The sequence below is a fragment of the Rhea americana genome, unplaced genomic scaffold, assembly GCF_003343005.1.
Source record: "Rhea americana isolate MKP2758 unplaced genomic scaffold, rheAme1 scaffold_9, whole genome shotgun sequence".
Taxonomy (NCBI): Eukaryota; Metazoa; Chordata; class Aves; order Rheiformes; family Rheidae; genus Rhea; species Rhea americana.
The window spans coordinates 7355343-7379210 of NW_028187088.1; the positions used below are offsets into that span (position 1 = coordinate 7355343).

General features: G+C 47.3%; 1 protein-coding gene across 1 annotated transcript in view; it reads left to right on the plus strand.

Annotated features, from left to right (window-relative positions):
- Positions 1 to 12516: 12516 nt before the first annotated feature.
- LOC146584824 (sodium- and chloride-dependent GABA transporter 2) overlaps positions 12517 to 23868 on the plus strand; it is a 33170-nt gene continuing 21818 nt past the window's right edge. Inside the window, exons 1-5 of the mRNA XM_085323989.1 lie at positions 12517 to 12530; positions 13936 to 14207; positions 19543 to 19677; positions 21518 to 21658; positions 22296 to 22380. Of these exons, the coding sequence (XP_085180115.1) occupies positions 13976 to 14207; positions 19543 to 19677; positions 21518 to 21658; positions 22296 to 22380 (593 nt within the window). The 5' untranslated portion in view covers positions 12517 to 12530; positions 13936 to 13975. The remainder of the gene's footprint in view (positions 12531 to 13935; positions 14208 to 19542; positions 19678 to 21517; positions 21659 to 22295; positions 22381 to 23868) is intronic.

Sequence of the window (23868 nt, forward strand, 5' to 3'; positions counted from 1 at the left end):
AATAAAACAGATGTGTATGTGAAAGGGGACCTGTGGAGGTCATCTAGGTCAACCTCTTGATCCAAATAGGGCTTACTTTGAAAGTAGATCAAGTTTTTTGGGGCTGTGTCCAATCCAGGTTTGAGCATCTCTGGCAGTGGAGATTTCACAGCCTTCCTGGGCACCTGTTCCAGTTCTGCACTATGTTCACTGCAAATATTTTGTCTGGTGTGTAGTCAGTTTCCCTTGTAGCAACTTTTCTGTTGTCTCTTTTGTGTTCAATAAGACTCTAGATCCCTCTTCTCTGTAAGTATCCATTGCGTAGCTGATGTTCAGATGTCCTGCAGCCTTAACTTTCAGGCTGAATAAAGTCACATGTCGTGTGCTGTGGCTTTCTAACAATCTTGGTGGCTCTCTACTGGATTTGCTTCAGGTTTGCTAACACCTGTTATTGTACTGAGGAGCTGAAAATCTGACATGGTACTCCAGATGCAGTCTTACGAGTATTGAATAGAGAGGAATGATGACTCCTTTAGGCTGCTGGCTATGCTCTTACTATGCAGGCAGATAAGTGGTCAGCCTTAAGGGTGTGCTGCTGACTGATGGTCGGTGTGTCTGCCCCACCGAAGTCCTTTTCTGCAAAAGTGCTTTTTAGCCAATGTGATCCCAGTGTGTATTGTTGCATGGGGTTATTTMCCAAGGGCAAGACTGATGAACTTTATGAATTGTCTGTCATCTTATCACTGTAGCCAATCAACGGCACTCTAAATGGAAAGCCTGCTGTCCTGTGTTTTGGCTTGTCTTTCTCTTTCCCTCTGTCCCCTTCCATTCAGTTTGGCATTACCTGCAAAGTTGCTGGGTTGCGTATCCCATCAGCTAGCTGAGTAAAACAAAGCAATATTGACCTCAGAATCATCCCAAGGTACTCTACCTGTGGCTGGATACCTGCTGTACTTCAAACTATTGACTACTAAAGTTCAAGCAGAACAGTCCGCCTAGTATTTTCACTCACCTTTTAGACTGTCCATGCACTCCGTAACTGCTCATTTTGACTATAAAGATACTATAGGAGACTGCATTGAACACCTTGCAAAAGTCAAGGTAAGTATCTACTGTTTTCCCTTTGTCTGTAAGGCTCACCATCTCATCACAGAAGGGAACGAGTTTGTTCTAACACAGTGGCTGGATGTTACTGGTCACTTTCTTCATGAGCTGGGATGTTGCTGTGAGAAGAGTTTGGTCCATAATTTTCTCAGGGTTCAAGGTGAGACCATCTGCTTCATAGTTCCCTGAATCTTCCCCCTGTTCCCTCCCTCTCATTTTGAAGATGGATATGATACGCAGAGTTCAGTACAATCCATCAGAAAAATGATTTTCTGTACAGAGATTTTCCTCACTGTAACATGTAAGAGTTTAAAAAACCCAAACAAGCTAGAATTGCTGCAAGATGCATATAGAGTGGTAAATGGCAGAGCCAAGCTTCTTCAAGTGCTGCTCGTACTAAACTTAATGTGAGCTAGTAAGTCAGGCCCATATATCTAGCTACAGTCCCAAGTTGGTCTAGTTGAAGTCTATGTTAATGATGGATAGACCTTTTGTACATGGTTGTTTCCACTGAAAGAAATTCGTAATACAAATGTGTATGAGCAGAGTCATCTGATCTTTGTTCTGAAAGAACCAAAAAATTCTGTAACCTTGTTTATTCAACAGGCTGTTTACTAGGCACTTGGGTCCAAGGATGGCTATCTTCTTTATAGGCAATTGATAATGATGTTCTAATAAGTGTTAATTATTATTAGAGTGAGCATAACAGACTTGTAACAAAGTAAAACAAAAACTATTTGAAGATTCGTCAACTGCTTACAGAAGATGCCTTGCTATCATTCTAGGTACATGTTGCATGTCTCTAACAATAGTGATTCTAACTGATTAAAAGAACTTCTGTTTATTGACAATCATTATGTACATCGAAAATGAGACTAAAAAGGATGGGAAAGATTTCCCAAAGTCATTTTTGCCCAAGTCACCGTTAGTGCCTCTGTAAGAAGTTGAGAGTTTTGATCTGCTAAAAGCAAGATTTGAGGCTTCCTCTAGTTGAAAATGAAAAGCAGGAAGCTCTATCAAATCCTATCCAGCTGCAATCACAAAGAATGTGTTTGGTCAGCCTGCCTGAGCTGAAGAGGAACTGCTTGGAGCACCAATAGTTATCAAGGAGAAGCAATAAATTCAGCCCTTATCGAAATTCTAGCCATGCTGTTTTAGAAAGGGTGATAAATGTGTAGGACAGCTGAAAACTGCGCAGCATGAGATTTAGAGCATTGAGCCTTCTGTAATGAGATGTTGTGGTACAAATGAATGTTAAGTTGCATGCTAATGGCAATGAAAGTAGTAAGGATATGTTAGAAAACAGAAATGTTTCTAAGGAGACATGCTCTGAATGCCTTTGAAACAGAAGCCCTGCTGCAATGAATAATTTTAATCCTAGATGGGTCATTGTGTCTAAATTGAAAGTTTTACAGAATGCCAAGAAAATGGCCTCTGAATGTCCCCCCCCCCTCAAAAAAAGAAAAAAAAACCAAAACCAAACAAAACTTTAAGGCCAAGTGCCAGAGCTAACTGCTGTGGCTGTTAATAATCTGAGGGGAGCCGCCGTCTCCAAATGCACAGGTCCTGAGATGATCACAATCTCATTAGACAAAAACAGCTACTTTTAGTGAATAGGTGATGTGCCAGTGGATTGAGTGTGTATCTGGTATTTTTGAAAGCTGCATGTTAGAAAGGAATGGGTGGCAGCTTATGAATTAGATAGTAAACACGTAGTACAATGCCCTAAAAGCATTCTTTGCTGTTCCTGAACGTGTATGTATGTGCAGGGTATTGAAGAGTCAAGCACTAATTTCCCTAGTAGAAATGTACTTGAGMGGATCTGTTTAGACCTTGAACCCCAGGATTCAAGTGTATTAGAAAATTATAGAATATATGAAATTGAACAAGTAACGAAGACTTCACAACAACAGTAAGGTTGTTCACAATTTGGAAAGTGGTATGGCTCTTTCCATTGCTATGTAGATGGCTATTGTAGGAAGCTGTCAGATTCCTATTTGAAGCAGCGAGTGGGCACTTCTTCGTGTAATTCCTGTTCAAAAAGCATGCAGAGACTGGTGGTGGCAAACTGCATGCAGAGCACCTGCAATTTCTGCTAAAAGATCTGAAAGTCCCCTTACTCTGCTTTGTCCTAAGAAGCAACTGTTGTAGGTGCCTGTTTCTCTCCCAACTTCCTTGATCTCAAAGAGATAGAGTTGCTTCATGTGCTCTTTAATTTTAATTCTTTCAGGCCTTGGGCTTGGGAAATCCCTTCTCCAAGGTAAATGAGATCAAAAAGAGTATGACAGAGTTCTGTTTTTTGCAACTCCTCAATTATTTTCCCTTCCCAATAAGGGAAGTCTAACTTCAGACACTGCTAGGGCTGTTTGCCTACTTCCAGAGAAGGTGTAAAAAGACACAGTGCCTCTGTAAAGCTTTTGCTACCTTCCAGCTCAGTATTTYCTTCCCCCACTGTGGGGAAAGCTGTCATTCCTTACCTACACACAGGAAGCATCCTCCATTCAAATTAGCGTATTTTTGCTATAGTGTCAGCCCTGGCTGGTCTCCAGCTTCTCCCAGTAAGCTGATTGCTGGGAAGAGAGAAGCTCTGCAGAGAAGTCTTCCAAGCAGCAGTGGGCTGAGGTTGGAAACAGAATTAAGGACGTGTGCATCTTCTGAATACCTTTGAGAGTAGCTATGAGCTGTTAACTGTGATGTCTTGGTCAGCAAGCCATGTGGCACATCACTTAGGTTCTTCATTGCAGTTGCATGGACAAAACTTTTTCATTCTCTTTCTCTTATTCTTTCCTTCTGAAGTCCCTTTAGCTTTTGTAGTTCCACCTCTGTGTGCTGTGTCTCTGCCGTTAGCATTACTAGGTTCAGATTTGGACAGCAAAAACAGTCTATTTCCTAATTTGCTCTGGCATAAATCTGCAGCTTCTGTTCTAGCAGTAGGGAGTATGCTGATACTGGTGTGCAGTTTGAGCTTTGCAGTAAGAAAGCTGTAAGGCAAGTAAGAATATCAAAAGACCAATTCTTTCCCCTTAGATCCCAATTACAGTGAATGCCAAGACTGAAAGGTTGGCTGACTCCTTATTTTTGACTGTTCCCCCTGTCTGGACACATCACCAGGGGTACCTGTGTCTTTTTCTCTGATCACCATGAAAACTGCACATCTGGGCYGTGGTCGGTGACTGACTTTATGAAACATTTCTAGTACTCACCAGATGATTGACAAACAGTACCTGAACTTGCAGTGGCCAGGTATTAAGTCCCAGTCATTAAAAAGTGCAGTGATGTTGCGAGCCTGTGTGGCTGACGGAAATTAGTTAACCTGTCATGGAAATATCCTGGTATGTGTGTATTTTTTCTGACTGACCTCTTGGTGCAGCCGCTGTATGTTTTTTTCGGATGGGCATCAATATATGAATTCGCCGTGGTAAAATTCGGTATTTAGAAGTGCCAGTCTGAGCTGCATGATCAGTGGCACCCCCTTGCCTCTCCYGGAAAAGGCTACTCTCAAGCTGTGCCAGAGAGCTGCCTACTCTGCYGCACATGGCTTTGCTAATACCTGTGAACTGCCTGGGACCTGACCCRCTCTTTCATGGCTGTTCTTCCTCTCGACTAGAAGGGCTAGGCTTTTTGCTAGGCATCAGCTGGGCCTCGTTTGAAGCTCAGTTATTTTCATGTCTGACAGTCACCAATATATATATATATATATAAATGATTACCTTCAATTATCAAAACTTGTAAATGACTCTTCACCTAAATTTTTGAGGAAAAAAAAATGTTTAACCCCAAAAGAAAGAGACTCACTACTATGATGTGTTGCAACTGGCCACCAGAACAGGAATGACTTGTAGTCAGGAGATCGCACTGAGTATGAAGCTTGCTTCGGGCAGAATCCCATCTATCTTTGGAGATGTCTAAAGGCTCTGGATCATTTGCTTGCATTATGTTTCAAAGTCTCGTTGACCACTGACTTAGTTCAGTATATGTGAGGAGATCTTTTTTCTCTGCTTGTACTGGTGCTCTGTGTGTCTCTATAATAGTATGCGGCAAAGGTGTAGGCAATCCAGAAAGGCTAAGGGTAAGAACATAGGTAAGAAGGAAAGGGAACCATTTCCTTCCTTTCCTTCTGCTGGGCCTCAAACTGGTGCCAGCTGCAGAATCAGAACAAGAGAGACGAAACATTTCTGGCAAGCAGCAGCTGGCAGCTGATGCTCTCCACAGCAGAGCTCCCCGCGGAGCCCAGCGGACCGGGCGTCGTTTAGGACCTCAGCTCTGTGATCTCGGCGGGGCTGTCTCCAAGCACAGCTTGCCTGCTCCCGCCTGCGCGCGGCGCTGACCTAAGAGCTCAGCCGCAGCATTCCTGATGCCGAGATTAGGGCTGCTTGGAATGTTTCGAAGAGATACGCCTCCTGGCAAGAAGAGCTTTTTAACAATTTAATGAATTTCTGATTTTTGGAGACTGGGAAACTTGAACCCATGTTTCACTTCTTGCTGACCTTTATGAAATGCCRAAGTCTTTCTCTTTGTCATCTCTAATTAGAGCATCATTTGTTTCAGAGAAACTTTTTTTTTTTAAACTATGTCACATTTTGTCAATAAATAGATATCTAGCTATTGGATTCCCTCCCAGATTAGAAGCTTTATATACTGAATAGTTACTAGCCCAGTAAATCTGTTAAATTAAAAAGCATCTTTTTTTCTTCTCGAGCATGTAAATAAATATGAACAGATGCTCTGAGATGTTGCCTGACAAGCTGTCTGTTTAAAACGAGATTACTTTTTTCTTTTTTTTTTTGGGGGGGAGGGGTGGTGGTGGTGGTGGAAGTGCCAGTTGAGCATGTGCAAGCCTGTTTCATCTCTGAGAAAAGCTTTTCCTTTCTCCTCCCGGAACATCCCTTTTCTAGAGAGACAGGATGCACTGACATCTAAAATCCCAGCCTCAACCCAGCTTTGGTTTCATTTTTACTGTGCAGAGTCTATTTTAGCTTTATAATCTTTGCCTGAGAGGAGCAAGACACGCAGAACGTAAGGAAAGACCAGCATCTCCAGACTGCTATACAGTTCCTTTTCTACCCCTTCATCTACACTSTACATGATCAATATTCTGGTCTTATGTCTCCTTTCTGGGCCACTTGAGCAATAGTGCTATCATTACCAGTCTGAAATGAAGATTTCCTATGGCATATAGTTCTTAATGCAAAAAAATGCCCTCTAATTCACTCCTTGGCTGCCACAGCTAACTGATTGGCAAGTTTTATTTTCTTGATGCAAACTATCTATTTTCGCATCATGAGATAGATAACCAGTCTTCAGAAGGGCTGTGAACCCTTTCCTCTTCCAAAAATGTGCTGAGAACTCTCTCTTTGCACTTGTTCAGCAAGTGTTTGTTCAGGCTTCCCAGACTGTGGCAAAGTGGAACTAGAAAAGATCCCTGAGGAACAGGGAGCTGCTGGAGGTGGAAGGAGAGTAGGAGATGCTGAAAAGCTTGAAGAATCCAGACACGAGAGTTTTCAGTAAAACCGCCACTGCTTGCTACTCAATCATTGTTTAAATTATGTTAGTGTGATACATGATATATCACAAGCACTTATTTATATATATGCTTATAACTATGTAATCTTGCAGAAATTTTAAAGTGGTTTCATTTTTGTCTATAATTAAAATGGAGATGTTTTTGAAATCCGAACAGAAAAAACCTATTCCCTGTTCACATATGCTAAGGACGAGAGCGTTTATAATGGAGGCAAGCTACTAAGCAGTAGTCCAAACAGGTAAGATGTATTGCAAATATGCCTACCTATGTATTTCTCCTGTGCTTGTGCTCATAGGTGCAACACAAATGCCTGCACATTCCTGACTTAATCTTGGGTCTGTTGGTTCTAGACATGCAAACGCACTCACCAAACCCGCTGTTGTCTCCATCCTTTTCCCGTAGAGGAAACCACTGGGACTGGACATAGCTGAGATAGTGATTATGGGAATCTGCAGCTCTATTGCTGCACCTCTATAACACAACTAGAAATTCATACTGCAGCCGAAGGGAGCCTGGGTCCAAAGTCCTTTTGGCCTCAGCTAATCTACCCTTCCTAACAGCCGCATTTTACTACTTCTGACCTGTGATCAGAGGTGTATAGAGAGGGACTCACCAGCACACTGTCAGCCTGTGCACCAAATAACATGCAAGCATCACCACTCACCTCCGCGTGCAGAGGAGCTGCTGGGTGCAGCAGTGGTACCTTCAGGAGGGGGTTCCCTACCTCTGGTACTCACTGTGAGCACACGATCCTGCGTACAAGCTGGGAAGTGAACTCTGGCTACTGCAGGAGCCTCAACTGCTCCAGTTTATCTTCCGCATGCAGAGCGTGGTATCTGCAGGCCTACGTATCTTGCATGAAACATCCYGGGTGCAGAAGTGAGGCCGCCGTGGGTCTGCAGCTGTCCAGTGTGGAAATGACTTTTCTTGGCTTGGGATTTTGGTCACTCATGTTATTTGAAAGCAAATATTCACTTGGGAAGCTGTATTGTCTGGTTGAACAAAGCTGTTAAAATGCTTGTAAAAGTATTTTCTGTCAGAGGGAACTATTCCTATGTACTTTGCAGGTTCTTGCGATGACTTTAGGTTTCTGCCATAGTAGTTTCAAAATATAGGTATCTCTTTGTGAACTTACTGGTTCAAGCAGAAATCACTCCTCTGTGCTTGTTATGGCTTCTTTCTCYGCTCAGTGGTCTCCAGGTTCCTGTACTGTGCCAGCTAAGATCAGCCTCTGTTTATTCACTTTCTGTGCATGTTTGCAACAATTCTCCTTTCTACAGCCATGTTCGCTGAAGCTTAATGACATTTTCAAGCTGAAAAGGCCAGTAGCACAGTGGTTATCAGAGAGAGGAAATGCATTGTATTTGCTCTGGCCTTTGGTTCACAGATAATATAACGGCAAATTGGGTTCTTGGAAGCTGGGAGGTGCCTTGTAAGATTATGCAGCTCCTGAGTGCRTGGAAGCAGTTTATCACGTGCTGCGAAGGGGGAGGTGGAATTCGGGGTGTAACTACTTTTCAGTGTTCAATTCATACATGGAGCAAATGTCAAATGCAGCTGGCAGCTTCCTCACCTTGTGAACTCCTAAGCAGCAGCCACAGTTGTGCCCCAGCCACTCCCCTAGAAGCACTTCAGTGGGTTAGGAGCATAAATTCATTTGAAAGTCACTGCTACTTGCATGGTGGTAAAGACTGTACACCTCTCCCAGTAACTGCCTGTCTTTTCCTCTTTTCCCCTAACTGCTCCTTTAAGCATCTGGCTTTGAATCTTTCCTTCTTCTGGGTTTGAACCACTTCTCTGGGTGGCTGGAGATGGATGAGTGCTTTGGAGGAAAGAAAGCTAAGCAAGCTATTTCCCTGCTCAGCTTGATATAGATGTGATGCAAGAGCAGACCTGGGAGTACTTTCTGTGGCTTCCTACCAGAATGAGCAAGTCCAGCACCAGCGCTCACATGTGTCGGCCGTGCAGGATGTGGCTGGGGCCAGCTCCTGTGCAAGCACATCTGACCCATAAAATGTCAAAGTACCTTCTTATCTCCAGGCAAGGCTTGTTCTAGGCTTGTGTATACTGGCAGTGAGTGCTTCCCCTGCAGCATGACCTCAATTACTGGTGGAAGAACGGGATAAAACTGAAGAGAGAAATCTTGGTAAGTGTTGCAGACAGAAAAATGAGCGAAGTGTAACCTAGATTTGAGGAGAAGAATCGGTAGCATTTTTTCCAAAACGAGGAGAGAGAACAGGAGCACAAGCAAAGCCAGATCTGCCCCATGTGTGTCCGATACCCTGGCAGTGCTCTGCCCTGGCACCAGATGGGGCAGGTGAGCAGCTTGCGAAGACTTGGAAGCCACAAAACCTCCTTGGGGAGACACCACTTCAGTTGCCACTGCAGTGCGGGGCAGAAAGAGGTAACAGCAGGGAAGTGCTTAAGAGCACGGGTCAGCACTTGGAGGAGTGTAACTGCATGAGCTGGCGTTGTCTTGAGTCTTGTGGCAGAAGCTTTTGGGGGATTATTAAGTGGGCAGGCTTCCATTTCCCACGTTTGACAGGTCACTGGTGCCATCACGGGGATGGCACCGGAGTGATGCATTTGGGACAGGCGCAGCATGACGGCTGTCTTTCTCCAGCTCCTGCGGCACTGAGAGAAAATGTTCTGCAGCCACCTGGCAGGGTTACAGCTGTGTGACCATGGGTGGCACAGTGCTACTGCAAAAGCCCTTCACTGGTGTTCTCCTTATCCATTTATAAAATGTGTGTATGCACATGTGTGAGTGTGTGTATACATAGATATAGATTTAAATAGTGTCATCTTGGTAGGTCTACATAGATATATATTTAAATAGTGTCATCTTGGTAGGTCTGAGGGTGAAATTATTCTTGTCTTACTACAGGATGCACGCTGTTTAGGCTTGCTCATTTTTTTAGATTCACTTTCTTCTGTATCTATTTACTTATTTCCTGCTAATCTAATTCCTAGGATTTTGTTTCTGATTGTTCCAGCTCTTCCATTGTCTTAAATATGATTGTAAACTCAAAATCTCAGACATTTAATTTCATCCTTTTCATTTTTCCCTACAGATTTTCATTGTCTCTAAGGAGCTGATTAATGCCCCTTTCTTGCCTTCTGCAATTTTAAAAATGTGTATTGAACTCGTCTTTTTCCTGTAGTCTTAACTGATCCTTTGTGATATTTGTTGTTTCTCTTCTCTTCCCATCTTCAGAAAAAGATGTGTTTTTTAGGCTCTCAGATCTCTGAAGTAACATCTCCCAGAACCATATGGGCCTTTTCCTGTTTCTTCCCAGAAGACATGAAAAGTGTTATTTTACTTTAAATATGCTTTGCTCAGGATTTTCCAGCTTTCTTTCCCACTGGTAGATGCACTATTTCTCCTTGCTGCTTGTTATGTTTACACTGAATTTTTGTTTTCATTTTTAACTTATAGTTGCTTTCAGTGCGGTCTTATCTGACTGGCGGAAGATAAATACTTTGCTATTGATTACACACTTTCCTATCATACTCTGTTAGTGCCTGCCAATTAGCTTGTCGTCTTCTACTTAAATGGCTGATAAGAATATTGCCATTGGCGCAGAGTAGTTATTGTTGTTATCCAGGGATATTCGTGTAGCAACATTGATGTATACAATAGTTTTGAGAATTTCCAGAAATGGTTCCGTGCTTGATTTCCTTTCTTCTTACGTCTGTTGCACAAGGCGAACTATTATTTGGCTTCTCTCTTGCATTTTTAATCCCTGTATCYATGCCCTAACTATTTAACAGCTGTGCTAGTCACTGTCACTTTGTGACCCTGCAGGGATATTCTCTGATGCTCATCCTCCAGCGTAACTCTGCCTCTGGAACAGCTTCCTCGTTTCCGACGACCATCAATTTAAGGACTGAGCCTGGATGTTTTGTTTGGACCAYCCTGTTTAATAGCTGCTGTGGAGCAGTCCTTTGGAAACGTGTCTGGTTTCCTGGAATTTCTGAAGAATATTCTGTGGCAATGGCAATGGATACTGTGCTTGATTAATTATGCACAGTGGGAGGGAAAAAAATATTTYCTTTCATTTTAAATCTGAATGTTTCATTGGATGCCATTAGCTGCTGCATTGCGAGATGTAGTGAATGGTGTACTCATCTTCTCTGTTGTTTCCTTGTTTTCTAGATCTCTGCTATCTCTCTCTTTTTATTCTAGTCGTCACTCCAACACAGGTTGGAATCTGCTCCTTACCTCTGCCTGTCCTTGTCTTTTCTGTTTCTTTTGTAATTTTACTTTCTAGAGAGCCCAGYGTTGTGTGGATGTGGGAACACCAGAGGTTAGCTTGGTGACACTGCAATGTTTKCTGTTTTGTTCCTGTTCTTTTCCCAATAACTCTGAGAATTACCTGTATGCAGCCAGGGTTTTGCTGCTGCTGCTGCTTTGCAGGCTTGATAAAAAGGACTCTGAGGCCAAAAGCTTGATTTTGTTCTCTCTTGCCCCAGATACTCCTCAGKTGGTGTAATAAAAATATTTTTAAGACTTTGCCTCACTTATATCCTTGGACCATCACAGCTCTAGCACATGTCTACTATGAACAATACCCAGCTCTGTTTGCCTCTTTTATGGCCTCTGAGCTAATGCCTTCAGATAACCAGCTGCAATAAGTCCAGGATCTTCTCAAGCAGCGATAGCTAATTTTACAGCCCTGCATTGACCATGCAGAACTTGGGCTGTTTTTTCCTTTGCGCGTTGCTTTGCTCATATTGATGTTGTTTTTCATCTGCCACTTTATTGTCCAGTCACTCGGTATTGCGAACTCTGTGGCAATTTCCCAGGACGGCAGAAGCGCTGCACTTCTTCCTCCCTCTCGGGAAAGACTAGCAGCAAAATTTTCCTGCGATGAGGAGAGGCGTGCGAGGGAATAAAGATGGTGATGTTGTTACTGCACCTCGGACCCCTGGTGAGGAATGGAACAGAATTTAATAGGGTTTATTTCTGCAGCAGAGGCCTGCTCCCGGTGCTGCGCTCCCTGCCACAGCGAACCGTGATGCAGCCGGCGCCGTGCGGGGCTCCCGGGCTCCTCCGCCAGCCCCGGCAGACTGGGGCTCCCAGCGATGCTCCGCRGAGGCACCGCCACGTCTGCAGTGAGAACTGGCTGCTAAATCGCAGCCCGGGCCTCACCTCTCCCCGGCAGGGCTCAGGACGCGCGCGCCTGCTTGCACGGGCTTCGCAGGCGGGCGCTTGTGAATTTTGGCTGCTTGATTGCTCCCTCGGGAAAAATGTTAATGGAGAGAGCCCAAGGCCCATCGCACGAGTGATGGGTGGCACGTGGGGGTGGGGGAGGCGGAGGAAGGAGGGCAGGTCCGTGGGAAGGGGAGCGGGATGGGCAGCGGGAGGCACGGAAGGGACTCCCGGCAGGATGGGGACGCGTGGCATCAGCCGGCCCCGCGCGTGCTGGCGGAGGACAAGACCTCCTCGCAGGCGGGGAGGGGGAAAGAGCCCCTTCGCCGTGGCCGTGAAGTCGGTCATGTGTAGGTTTTTGTCCAGCCCTGGGGGGGGTGGGGGGAAGGAATGTGGGTTGGGCGAAGTCTAGGATTACACGGCGGCGGCAGAAGTTTTCTTTGCGCGCTTTAAATAGGCAGCACCTTTCAGTCCTGCCTCCGCGTCTTCCCCTCGGCGGGCGAGCGCCCCTGACAGCTCGCTCCGTAAGGTAACGGCTCTGCTCGCGCCCCGCTTCTGCTCTCYGCGCCCCCTTCCCCCTCGGCGCCCACCCCGGTGCCTCCCTCGCGCGCGCGCTATGGATGAGAGGTCACGGTGCGCTCTCCGCTCGTTTAATCATTTCCTAGGCTGGAAGGTTCCTCCCAACTCCGAGCGGCCCCTGTCAAACTCCTGCAAGCGTTTCTTGTGCCTCCGTGTCCCTCTTCGCCTCCCGGAGCGTTTCGTGGCGGGGTACGTGGGCGCGGGGGGAGCGCAGGGAGGGCGAGGGGAGCGGGCCAAAGCGCTGCTGCCTTTCCGCCGTGCTTGTTTTCTTTCTGCCTCGTGGAGGGGAGAGAGCTGCCAACGGGTTTTCCCGCTCGTGGGGCGAAGGAGTTGCCGGTGTGAATGACGGGCAGGCACCAGCCTGGGGAACGACGAGCCGCTTCGGCTGGCGCGATGGCCGGCAGCGGGCGTCGCGCGAAGGACGGCACCTTCCTTGGCGCAGGCTGTCCCCAGCAATCCCAGCCTCGGCGCAGGGCTTTGGCGGGAGCCGCGGTCCTCACCCTGCGCCCCGCAGCACCGCGGGACTCTGCTGCCAGGAGGGTATCCTGCTCTTGAGGAACAGCCTTGGACATCCCCGAGCCTCCAAAATCCCWGCGGCAGAACTGATGCAGTCCGTGCACCCATCTCCTTGCCATGCTCCAAAGCACTGACCGTGCAGAAATAGTCGCTTAACCTAAGCCCTGGCTTTTGTGGGAAGAAATGCATCCTCTTGGAGGCTTTTGGGGCTGGMGAGAAAGCAAGGGGAGCACTCAGCTGCTCTGTACCTGTCTTTCACTTATGTTAGCAGAGAGTTTATTGCCTAGAAGAGCAAAACAAGGCACCCCCACTGCAGGAGTTCCCAGCTCTTGCTGTGCCAGAGCTTCCCAAGATATGGTATTATAGGGAATATCTGCAAAAAGAGGAATAAGTTTTGAGGGGCAGACCCTTGGAGTAGAGAGATCCCCCGTGGTCATTTCATCGGGATGTGTTCTTTCTTTCGGTTAGGAGGACAGCATCGTACTGGAAAAAACCTCTTTTTATATGAAGGTGTTCTCACATCTTTAGATAACTAGAAGTGCGTGTAGATTGCTAGTAACAGTTGCCACCACTGAAAGCCAAAACTTTTCCCTTCTGTTTTAGTTTGTCCTCTTTCCACAACTAACAGTTCTCTGTGTTGAGTGGCTTTCATTACATGGTCTGTAAAAACCAGACCTTTGTAAATAGCAATAAGGAGAAGAGAAACTTTGATAAAATATATTACTAAAGATTTAAACTCCCTCTCCCACCAACCCCTAAGTCTCTTCCACAGTGCCTGCTGCTACAGGAATTTGGTTCTGGCTGAGCTTTTGGGCCTGCTGCGTGCAGTAAAACTTCTCAGTAATGATGCATATGAAGGATGGGCTTCCAGAAACTGATGTGTTTTCAAATGAGTCAATTATAAATAACRAAACCGATAGTGGGTTTTAATGACTGATTTTGGACGAAGCGCTTGAAGCGCACACACGCTCTTAGCACCTTTCCTCCAGCAGGAATCATTGGAAGGAATGAGACAGTAACGTTTTGGTATGTGTGTATGTGTTTGTATGTGTGTCCTTGCCTCCCCTGCCTCCCATAGCCTAAATTTCTGCCTTGTTGCGTGACATGTTCTAACCGTAATGAAGGAAACTCCTTCTGAAGGCGGGATGGATTACAGAGTCCCTGGTGCTGTTAGCAATGGCGAAACGATACCTGCACATCCAAGCACGGAAAAGGAGAAGGAAGAGGATCAAACTCTGGAACGAGGCCAGTGGAATAACAAGCTGGAGTACGTGCTGTCGGTGGCTGGGGAGATCATCGGTYTGGGAAATGTGTGGCGGTTCCCCTACCTCTGCTACAAGAACGGTGGAGGTAAGTGCAGCCCTGCCCCGGCCAACCCCAGATGCTATGTCCCTCTGCTGTCCCTCYGTGCACATCTGCATCTCCCCCTGCTTACGTCTGGCTGACGGCAGCTTCTCAGTAACGCCTGAGTGATAAATTTGCTGAGAGGAAGCAGCATCTGTTTTGACCTGGTAGGATGTAGGTAACTAAGCGGCATGCTGCTAGGGTTTCTGGCCGCCGGGGCCCCGTTTCCTGGAGGCGTGMGGTGCCCCCGTCCTGCGGTGAGGCCAGCAGCTGTGTGCATGAGGAGGGAGGAGCAGGGTGGGGGCTCCAGCTCTCCCAGCTGGGTGACTCACCCCAGATACCTTTTCCTGGAGGAGCACCAGGCCCCCTGYGCAAACAGGACCGCGTGTCCCAGAGCCACAGCGGGGTGTGTGTACGGGAGCTGTACGGGAAGCCCCAGAGACACGGATGTCCTTGCTGCTGCTGCTGCAATGAGAAGCTGGAGTGTTTTCTAGGGGCTTTTGGAGCCTGTGYGTGCTTCAAGGCTCCAGTTTGCGGCAGGTCCTGCCTGTTGTGCCCAAGCGGCCCTACATCTGCTGTTGATGAGATAGTGTGTGCCCCAAAATTTGTCTAGTCTGCATGTTTCTGTGTGGCCTTGACTTACTGGGAGTTTGCCCATTGCAGAGGTGAGGGTGCCCAGGTGTTTGCCGAGGGGCCAGAGATGCGGTTTCCATCTGGCTCCCATTTYGCATTTCTTTAAATCTCTGTGAAGGAAGACCCTGCCAGCCACGGGGATGGAAACTCATTAAACAAAACACTGAGGGAGAATCCTGCTTGCCCACCACAACTGGGTCAGTAGACTGATCCCTGGTCCCTCATGAYGGCCTTGGCTGGCCGGGCGCCTGCAATGAGGTGCGCCCCTGGGTGCCGGGTCCTGCCACCGAGGTAGGCAGAGCTAAGGGGTTCTTCCTCACCTCCGCGAAGATGTGCAGCATCGCTTCTGCTTCCCGCGGTGCCTCCTGGCATCAAACGAAGCCGTGCACGCATGGAGGGGGTGTGAAACGTGCCTCTGAGCAGGGTGATGAGGTGCCAGGATCTTCGTGCAAGAGGGAGCGAGACRGAGCAGGGCATTGCCATCACCTGTGCAGGGTACAGTGCGTGGACGCTGCGGGGCTCTGCGGGCAGTAGCGACTTCGAGCAGGTCCAGGCGGGTGCGTGGGCTGGGCTGGACCGCGACTTCGCGGCGGAGCTGGGCTCGCTTTTGCGGGCAGGGGGTTGCTGGAGGATTTTGCAAGTTTTTGCTTCTGGTTTGTTTAGCTTGTGACTTTCTTTCAAGGGAAAAGAAATTATTTAAGARATGAAAACCCAAAGCTCTGCTAAGTTTGGCCGCATGTCTGTTTTCTCCGTGGCACATGGAGAAGGAATTATGGTCCCTATTCGGTGATTAATTGCTAATTGGGCTCCCCGGAAGGGATGGGGAGAGGAGAAATGGCACTTGGCACGGAGCTGGCATGGAGCGAGTGCTGGGGACTCTGGGTTGAAATCCCCTGGCTTTAGCTTGGGGTAGTCTCATGGGCCTCGCTAAACTGCTTTCATCCCAGTGGCATAAAAGAGGATTAGCTGCCATTTAGCTATTTTCACACTGGATTTTGCTCAGACATTTGCTTCTTTCTACCAGGTGATTGGGAATTTTATTTCAGAAAGGGGGGATTTTTTTTCTTGTTTTCCTTTTTTAATCTGGAAGGTTTCTTGGCTGCTTGCTGCATGGCACCTGCTGCAGTCGCTGCACCATCCCTGTGCGCTCTGTGCACGGGGAACCAGCTCGGGACAAGCACTGCCAGCTGGGAGAGGAGCTGGTCCTGGGAGCTGCGTCTTCGCAGCCCTCTCCCTGCTGTGCCCTGCGAGGGTCGATCACGCGGGGCTGTGCCCCRCTGTTTCCGAGTGCTGCTGGCTAGGGAAGAGAGGAGAGATTCAGGATGACCCTTTTCTCCCCAAGAAATTTCCAAAGAAATGGGAACCGAAGCTGTGAAGTGGGAGAGGCTAGGAGGAATTCGAAATCTCAGGCAAAATTTGTCACCTCCTGCCCTCTCTGGCCACCTTCCCATGAGGCTAAAGAAAAAATGATGCTTGAGAAAGGCATTTCCCAGATAACTTTTCTTGGGGTAAGGAATGATATAAGGCTACACAGGCTTTCTCCTGCATGATGGAGTCCAGCCCTGCCCTGGCTGGTGCTATATCAAATCACCCATCTGTAATGTATTGAGATTAATTTTAAAAGCTGTCAGAGGTCTATACTCCTTTGGGAAGGCTGGTGCTGGCACTTTTACTTCTCTGGTGGTTAGGGACCTTTATTTAATTTCTAGCTTAAGATTAATCCTGGCCAGTCTGTAACCATTTGCTCTTACGCCAATGTTACCTTCAGTCTTAAATAGCTCTGTGGCCCCCTCCGCAATTGCCTTTCTGCCGTGATGGTAACTCTTCTCAGCTTTTGCTTTGCTTGGCTAAATAAGCCTCGACTCTTCACAGAAAGAAAAGGTTCTGCAAAATCTTAGTTATGCAAATAGAGGCAGCTTGTCACTTTTCCTTTCTTTAGAGATCTTTCTACATAACAAAGCTAGAATAGTCTCACGCATATTTTGTGCTCTCTGTGTTTGATAACAAGGGCCTATGTAGCAAAAAAAACCCAAACCAAAACACTAAAAAAACCAAAAAAGTGGTGATGGGAGGAGAAGCAAAGAGCAAAAGATGTTCTTCTTTCGCTCTTTTTCACTCTTGCTTTTACCTCCTGTGGTGGGGTCAGGCCCTCCCTGGGCAGGCTGGCCCTGCCGATTGGGAAATACCGGGGAAGCCTGTCTGGCGGTGGCCGCACCCTGGCCCCACGCACTCACCCGGCATCGGCATCGACTTGTCCTGTGTCCGCGGCCTCCCCAGCGAGGGCAAAGGAGAAGTGGCCGGGGAAGTCAGTGCTGAGACGAATGATGTGTGCAGTGCAGATGCGCTGCGGGCTTCAGCGAGAAAAATCTCTGCTGGGGTTTCACTCTGAGGCTGGAYGGGAGGAGTCTGAGTGGAGAAAAGTCAGGTCACGCTTCGGGGCTGCTTGGATGCGCGGTCTAATGGCCCAGCTTGCATTACGGGAAGGAGCCATGTCGTAACCTGCTGTAAGGGGCTGCCTTCCCTGCTGCAGTGCACATGGGCCCCCAGGCCTATGTGGTTGTGAAAGGTAGCTGTGCTATAGCACCTTTTCTCTTYTTCCCCCTCCATCATTGCAGCCCCTGGCTGAAGGCAGTCTCCCTTGCCACATTTTCCCACCTCTGCTGGCAAGTGCCAGTCCTCTGCCCTGCGATGGCTTTGTTGCCTGTGAGGTGCCCTTGAGGCAGGATGCCTGGGCAGTCCTTGTGGTGCGGGGACATCTGCCCCGCAGCCTGGTGTTGCTCCCCAAGATCCTGGCAGTGACAGCTCCACAGCTGGGCTTGGGAGCCTGCACTCCTCCGGGGAGCAGCTGTGCTGGTGTCGGGGTCRCCCTCCATAAGGTGTTCAGCACCATGGTAGTAGGAGATGAGGTCCAAGATGGCAGGAGAGGGAAGAGGTGGAGAGCAGAGGAGATAGTTGGCCAGGACCCAAATGTATCCCTGTGAATCTCTCCTGTGCCCGCACTATCATTTCAATTCATTTCCTAATCCACATTTGGACCCTCGAGGTAGACTCCTAAAGGGTAAAGTCTTTCAGAAACCACTGCAGATGGACAGACTGGAGGTAACCAGAGCTGCTGAGGAAGAGGAAGGTCCAGAATGCAGACTGCAAATAAACAAAGCCCATGTTGGACAACCCCACCTGCCAGCTCGGAGATGTTTCCTCAGACCTTGCAGCAGTGGTTTAGTTCAGTACAAACTTTTGCACAACAATAATCKCTCTTGGAAAAATGCACCACTTTTATGGTAATATAACTGCACACAAAATGGGACTTGGGGGGATTGTATTGATATAAATATTCCTCCTCACCCTTTGCCCAAAGTAATTTATATTTACTAGCGCACAGAAAGCATATGGGCCAGACATTCATCCTTCCCTCTGGTTGCCGGGTAACAGCATCCTGCCCTTTGTCTGGTGCTTCCCGGAGGGAGCTGTGGAGATGCTCTCTCTGCATATTTCCTTGGAGTTTTTCTTGCAGGGAGGAGAGGGTTGGGGCTGTGTGCCCTGCTGAAGCAAGTGTGGGGATGGTACTGCTGGCCCAACGTGCCCCTTCCCTCTCCCCAGACTGTGCATGCTAGCTAAGCCTCTTAACTTGAAAAACAAGAGATTTCATTTAACTGTGCACCAGGATTGTTCCTCATACACCCCCACGAACCTGACTGAGAGCCAGGTAGCATCTTACTAGCATGAAAAAGGACTACTCAGGGAAAAGAAGGCTTTTGGCTAGCTGAGATGTCCCCTTGGGCTCTATGTGCCCTTCAGAGCCTGCCACTGCCTTGCTGGTGCTTGGTTCCCTTGGGGTTGCCCCTTTCCGACTGAAGTCCATGTCCTACTTTGCATCCCCAGTGCAGTCAGAGGGATAGAAAGGCCCTCCAGGGTGTGCTTGCGGGCAGCCAAGCTCGACTCCAACATCTGCCCTCCCTGTCCTGTGTGGTGGTGCTTCAACAGCTTCAATAGTGCATTTGCAAAGCAGGGAGCATTTGTGGGTCTCTCTCTTATGCTCTGTCAGAGAAAAGCCATTAGTGCATTTAATGTTAGTGCAGAATAATCATGAACATGATCCATTTCATCCCCGTCTGGTTCCATGATAGGATTTGACCAGGAAGGAGCCCTGGTTGCTTGTATGAGGGAAATACTTTTGTGCACTATTTTCTTTTCAGTTGTGTGCCTGCTTTTTTGAGCGAGTGAATGCTTGAGCAAGCCTCAAAACTGGATGAATATATTATTCTGAATGTGTTCTTCAATGTCTTGGTGTTGTCATCTATGGTAGTGTCGATGACAGGCATTCAGAAAAATCATATTAAAAGGAATCATCATCTTTCTTAAAAATCACAATGGTTTTGCAGTAGAATGATCTCATTTATTTCTATACAGTTAATTAGAACTTGTTTTACTCTTTTCTGCACAAAAGTCAGGCCTAGAAACTTTCCTTTCTCTCCTCCTTTTCCAAATGTTGAGTTTCTCATGCAGTCACATTGTTCCGGAAGTCAGACCTTGAAGAAAAGCCCTTTCTCCTGGCACCTCACATCCCTGCCCTTCCCACCCTCAGCAGCCCACATTGCTCCCACACCGTCCTCCTCAGGGCTCTCCTGGAGGGAGTTGCATGGTTCTAGGTTTAGGATGGCCCAAATGCAGTCACTTATTTCTCCTGTACGCTGCTTGAATCCGCCAGGTGCCTTCTTCATCCCCTACCTCATCTTCCTCTTCACCTGYGGGATTCCAGTGTTCTTCCTGGAAACGGCACTAGGGCAGTACACAAGCCAGGGAGGGGTGACGGCCTGGAGGAGRATTTGCCCTCTCTTTGAAGGTGAGTAAGCCCAGAAGGGCAAGGTGAGGCGGGAAAAAGTGCTGGGACCGTGAGCTTCAGCCTGGCTGGAGGGAGGCTCCCTTGACACCAGCTCTGTGAGGCATGGGGAAAAGGAGGTGCTTTGTGTCTTCGTTATGTACCTCACCATGTGCTCTGATGACCCTTGCAGACGACGGCCCAGCTAGTGTCACTGACCATCCTCATTCCAAAGAAAACTTAGAAAATTGTTTACCTTTCTCACTAAACAGTACCTCTCATTACACTGCATCCCAGCTTCCTTCCACATCATTCCCAGCACTCTGGCCATKAGCTTTGCCTGATAAAATCGCCCTCCAAGATCTAAATGATGCAAATGCTTCTGAGAGTTATGAGGAACCTAAAATATACTACTACTTTTAAAATCAGTCCTATGTCATTTTTCTGAGTTTGCAGGGGGTTTAAAAATTTAGTGGTGAAAAGTGTCAGCTGTCTTACTAAATCATGAACTGTCACATCTACTCCTTGCACTACCTGAGCACAGTCATCCAGTCCCCAGTCTTCTATGATTTCTCAGGTCTGATAAGTCTCAGTTGCCTCCTCCTCACTTGCCAAAACTTTTAGATACTCCTCTKTCACCTTCCAGAGAATATTAGAATATTAGAAACTTCCAAAACAATGAAAAGTGGAAAGAAAAGAGTGAGCAAAATAAAAAAAAGTGAAAATTGGTAAAAGAGATGCTACTCAGCAGATGGAGCACTGTCATATATTTCTYTCTCTTTGAGTGTCTCTCTGACCTGCTTTCCAACCATAATCTGCATATCCTCTGTCCAGACACTTTCCTCTTCSTATTCTTTAGCTAGAAAATGCTGCAATAAAGATAATGGGAGGGTGGGTTTACTGGGCAATGACTGGCCTTGGGACTCATCTCGCAGGACTGCTCAGCTTTCTGGGCAGCTCCCTCACCAAGAGCCTCTCCCTCATCCAAGACCCTCTCTGTTCAGGTCAAGCCACCTGGGGAATGCACTTAACTGCTTGTTAGGGCTGGCTCCTATGGACAAGTGTTTCCTACAGACTGTCTGAAGCCTGGACCTGGTGGGCAGATTTAATACCCCACATGGTGAACTCCTCACCCAGGGGCAGCTGTGGAGGATGCTATATGGAGCAGCATGTAGGCCCCCAACCACAACCTCCTGCACTGGTCCCTAACAGGTGGGCCAAATGCAGAGCCACTCAAAAGAAACTTGATGCCCAGAAGCCTAYGCTGCCCTGCGGGGCTGAGTTTCTAGTAGGTACCAGGCCCCAGAGCCTCAAGGGCTGTGCTCCTAGAATTGACTGCCAGCCGGTACTTTCGCATATTGATCCAATCTCATCTTTTCTCCAAAGTAATGGGTTGATACATTTTTGATTGAAGTGATTACTCTGACTCTGCTGCTCATCAGTCTCACTTAGAGTTCAGGCTGGTAGCTGTGGTCTGTTCCTCATCTGTCTCCAATCTTTCGGGGTTTACCTGGGTTTCCCTTGTCACCCAAAMACAAGGGAAGGGAAGAGCCTGCCAGCCTATCAGAGCACCTCTGTCCTTCTTACATGGAGGCCAGCTTCTCAAAGAAGCCAYGCCAAACCTGTGCTGATGCAGTATGGTGGAGTTTGGGTACCACTGGAGGGGGAATGACAGCTTCAGTGTTTGTCCTGCTCCCATTTAGACAGCAACATGATCAAAATGAGAAGTAAAGAATTAAGCGTTATATGAGCATAATGGGAGACTTGGGTTGTGGGCCAGTCTGAGGGCAGGAGCCAACCTTAAGATGAGGCCTGTGCCTCCCCCTTGATATATTTATCCACATTCAAGGCCTTCTTTCTGCAGGAATTGGCTATGCCTCACAGGTCATTGTCGTACTTCTGAACTTCTACTACATTATTGTCCTGGCCTGGGCCTTGTTTTATCTCTTCAGTTCATTCACCATAGACCTTCCCTGGGGCAGCTGTGACCATGAGTGGAACACAGGTAGGTGCGGAGTCCCCTCTCATTCCTCATCCCTCAGCTCCTGCACAAGAAAACTTGCTGCTTGCAGATAACCGACTAACTCATGAAAGCAACTTAGTGCTACATTCGTAAGACTGTGGTTTCTGGGAGGAGCAAACCCTGGTTATTGCTAGACAAAGTGCAGTAGCAGTAGTTCTGCTGATGCTTTTAGAGAAGAGTCGCAGTTCTGTTTGATAACATAGGTCTTTACCAGAAAGCGCCCAGTGTGAGTGCTCATTTGCTGTGTCTGGCCAACATAATGTGCTAGATACCTTTCCAGGCTGCTCCACCTCTGGACTCCAGTCATAAAAGACATCTTGTTTTTTGACACAGGTGGCAAGGATGAAAAATCCAATCTTCCCATGCCATGCATTACTGGTAGGCCCAGTGCTGGTCAGGATGTCTCACCATGCCCTCTGGAAGAAAAGATGAAATGCAGTCTCCTTAGTTGTCCTAAGTGTCTTGCTAGCCTTACCCTGGAGGGGAGTTCTTTCATGCATCCATGGGACTGTAGAAAATTTGTCTTTTGCTGAGTATTAACATTAAAGATGGAAAGGGAGCTATTTTTCAGATACTCTGGTATTCCAGTATTCCCTGTCTTCTTGGACCTCCTCTGCAGGGAGCTGCATGGAATTCCAGAAGGCGAACTCCACGCTAAACATGACGAACGAAAATGTCACCTCCCCTGTCATTGAATTCTGGGAGTAAGTACAAGAAAGGCCTGTCATCCCCTCATCCTCTGAGAAATGCATTCCCTGTGCAATGAGTGAACTCCACAGCAGAGCTTCCTAATAGTTTGTCCTTGTCAGAACAGGCCATAACGTTGCAAACTGGGCAAGTCAGGGTGAAAGCAAATGTGAAGAGCCTTGATCTCAGGTGCAGCATTCTCAGTTGAGGACAACATTGCAGGGCCAGGTGGTGTTTGTCTGGAGCGATTTGTCAGGCTGGCCTGCCTGAGAGAGGAGTTTGACTTTGTCTTTCTCTCATACCGTATTCCTGGCCCTCTGGACCTTTCTGGCTCCTCAGTCTCACTGACCTCAGTGATGACCAGGTGATCCTCTGTGCATGGACTGCACCTCATTCTTGCTTTGGCTCTTCTAGTCCTTGATATTCTGTTCGCTGTACTTCCCTCTGTTACTTCTATTTTCCTTCCCTGCTATTGTACTCATCCTTTTTCCATTTGCTTCTCTCTCTGCTTCCTCCCATGTTCTTCATTGCCAYCCATAATCTTCCTTATACAGTTGTTCCCTCTTGCAACATAGGTGAATTGGCTGTATGTATGTTCTGCGTCTAAATCCTCCTGAAACCTTGGGTCAGGTTCATGGATTGGATTAGATTGGATTGCAGATTGCATATCTGCTGGATTATAGATTACTTTTGTTTCATTTGGGGTATTCCGCCACATGCAGGCCTTGATCYGCCTGGTGGCTGTATCCTATGCTCAGGACACAGCCAGTGCTATAGCTGGGAGTGGAGCGAGATGTGTGGTGATCCACAAAGAAGCAGCTCTGTGGTGGGTTTTTGTTCTCAAGTTTTRTCAAGCTTTAACATCTTCAGTTGTTGAAGAGGGGACCTTTAAAAACCTGTTGTGTTCTGCAGGAGGCCATGCTGATGATGCAGTAAGTGATCTCTTTCCATTCAATCAGTGCTACTGTGTGATACCAGCATGTTGTCAGGAGGTTCTCTCCTGGTGGATGGTGACCTTTGTATGTGGAATGGTCTTTACCTTAAAAATAGAAAAAGAGGTGATTTTTTACTTCAGTGATTAATATGCAAGCTATACTGATGAGGAAAGCTCATCAGTAATCAACCAAAATCAAAATAACATGCTGAGGTCAGCTTACTTCACAGTGAAATTTGTTCCCCCATTTTCACTGTTTTTTTTTTTTTTTTTTAAGCACCAAATCCCGAGTAATAGACTGTGCAAGTAAACTCCCTGCTGCCACCACAAATTTCCCTTGTGCATTTAGGCTGATGGAGTGCTCTGCCTTTGCTGTCCTCAACAACACTGCTGTATGCTGTCAGATCACATAGTCTTTTGGGGTATCCCTGCTTCAGCACAGAGAAAAGTGTTTTTCTAATGTCTATGTAGGAACAGAGAGGGATCACTAGAGTAGAAGGTGCTGGATAAATACGTTGCTATTTGCTAATAAGCGTATAGCATTATTTCCTCCCATAGTTGGTCTTTTCCA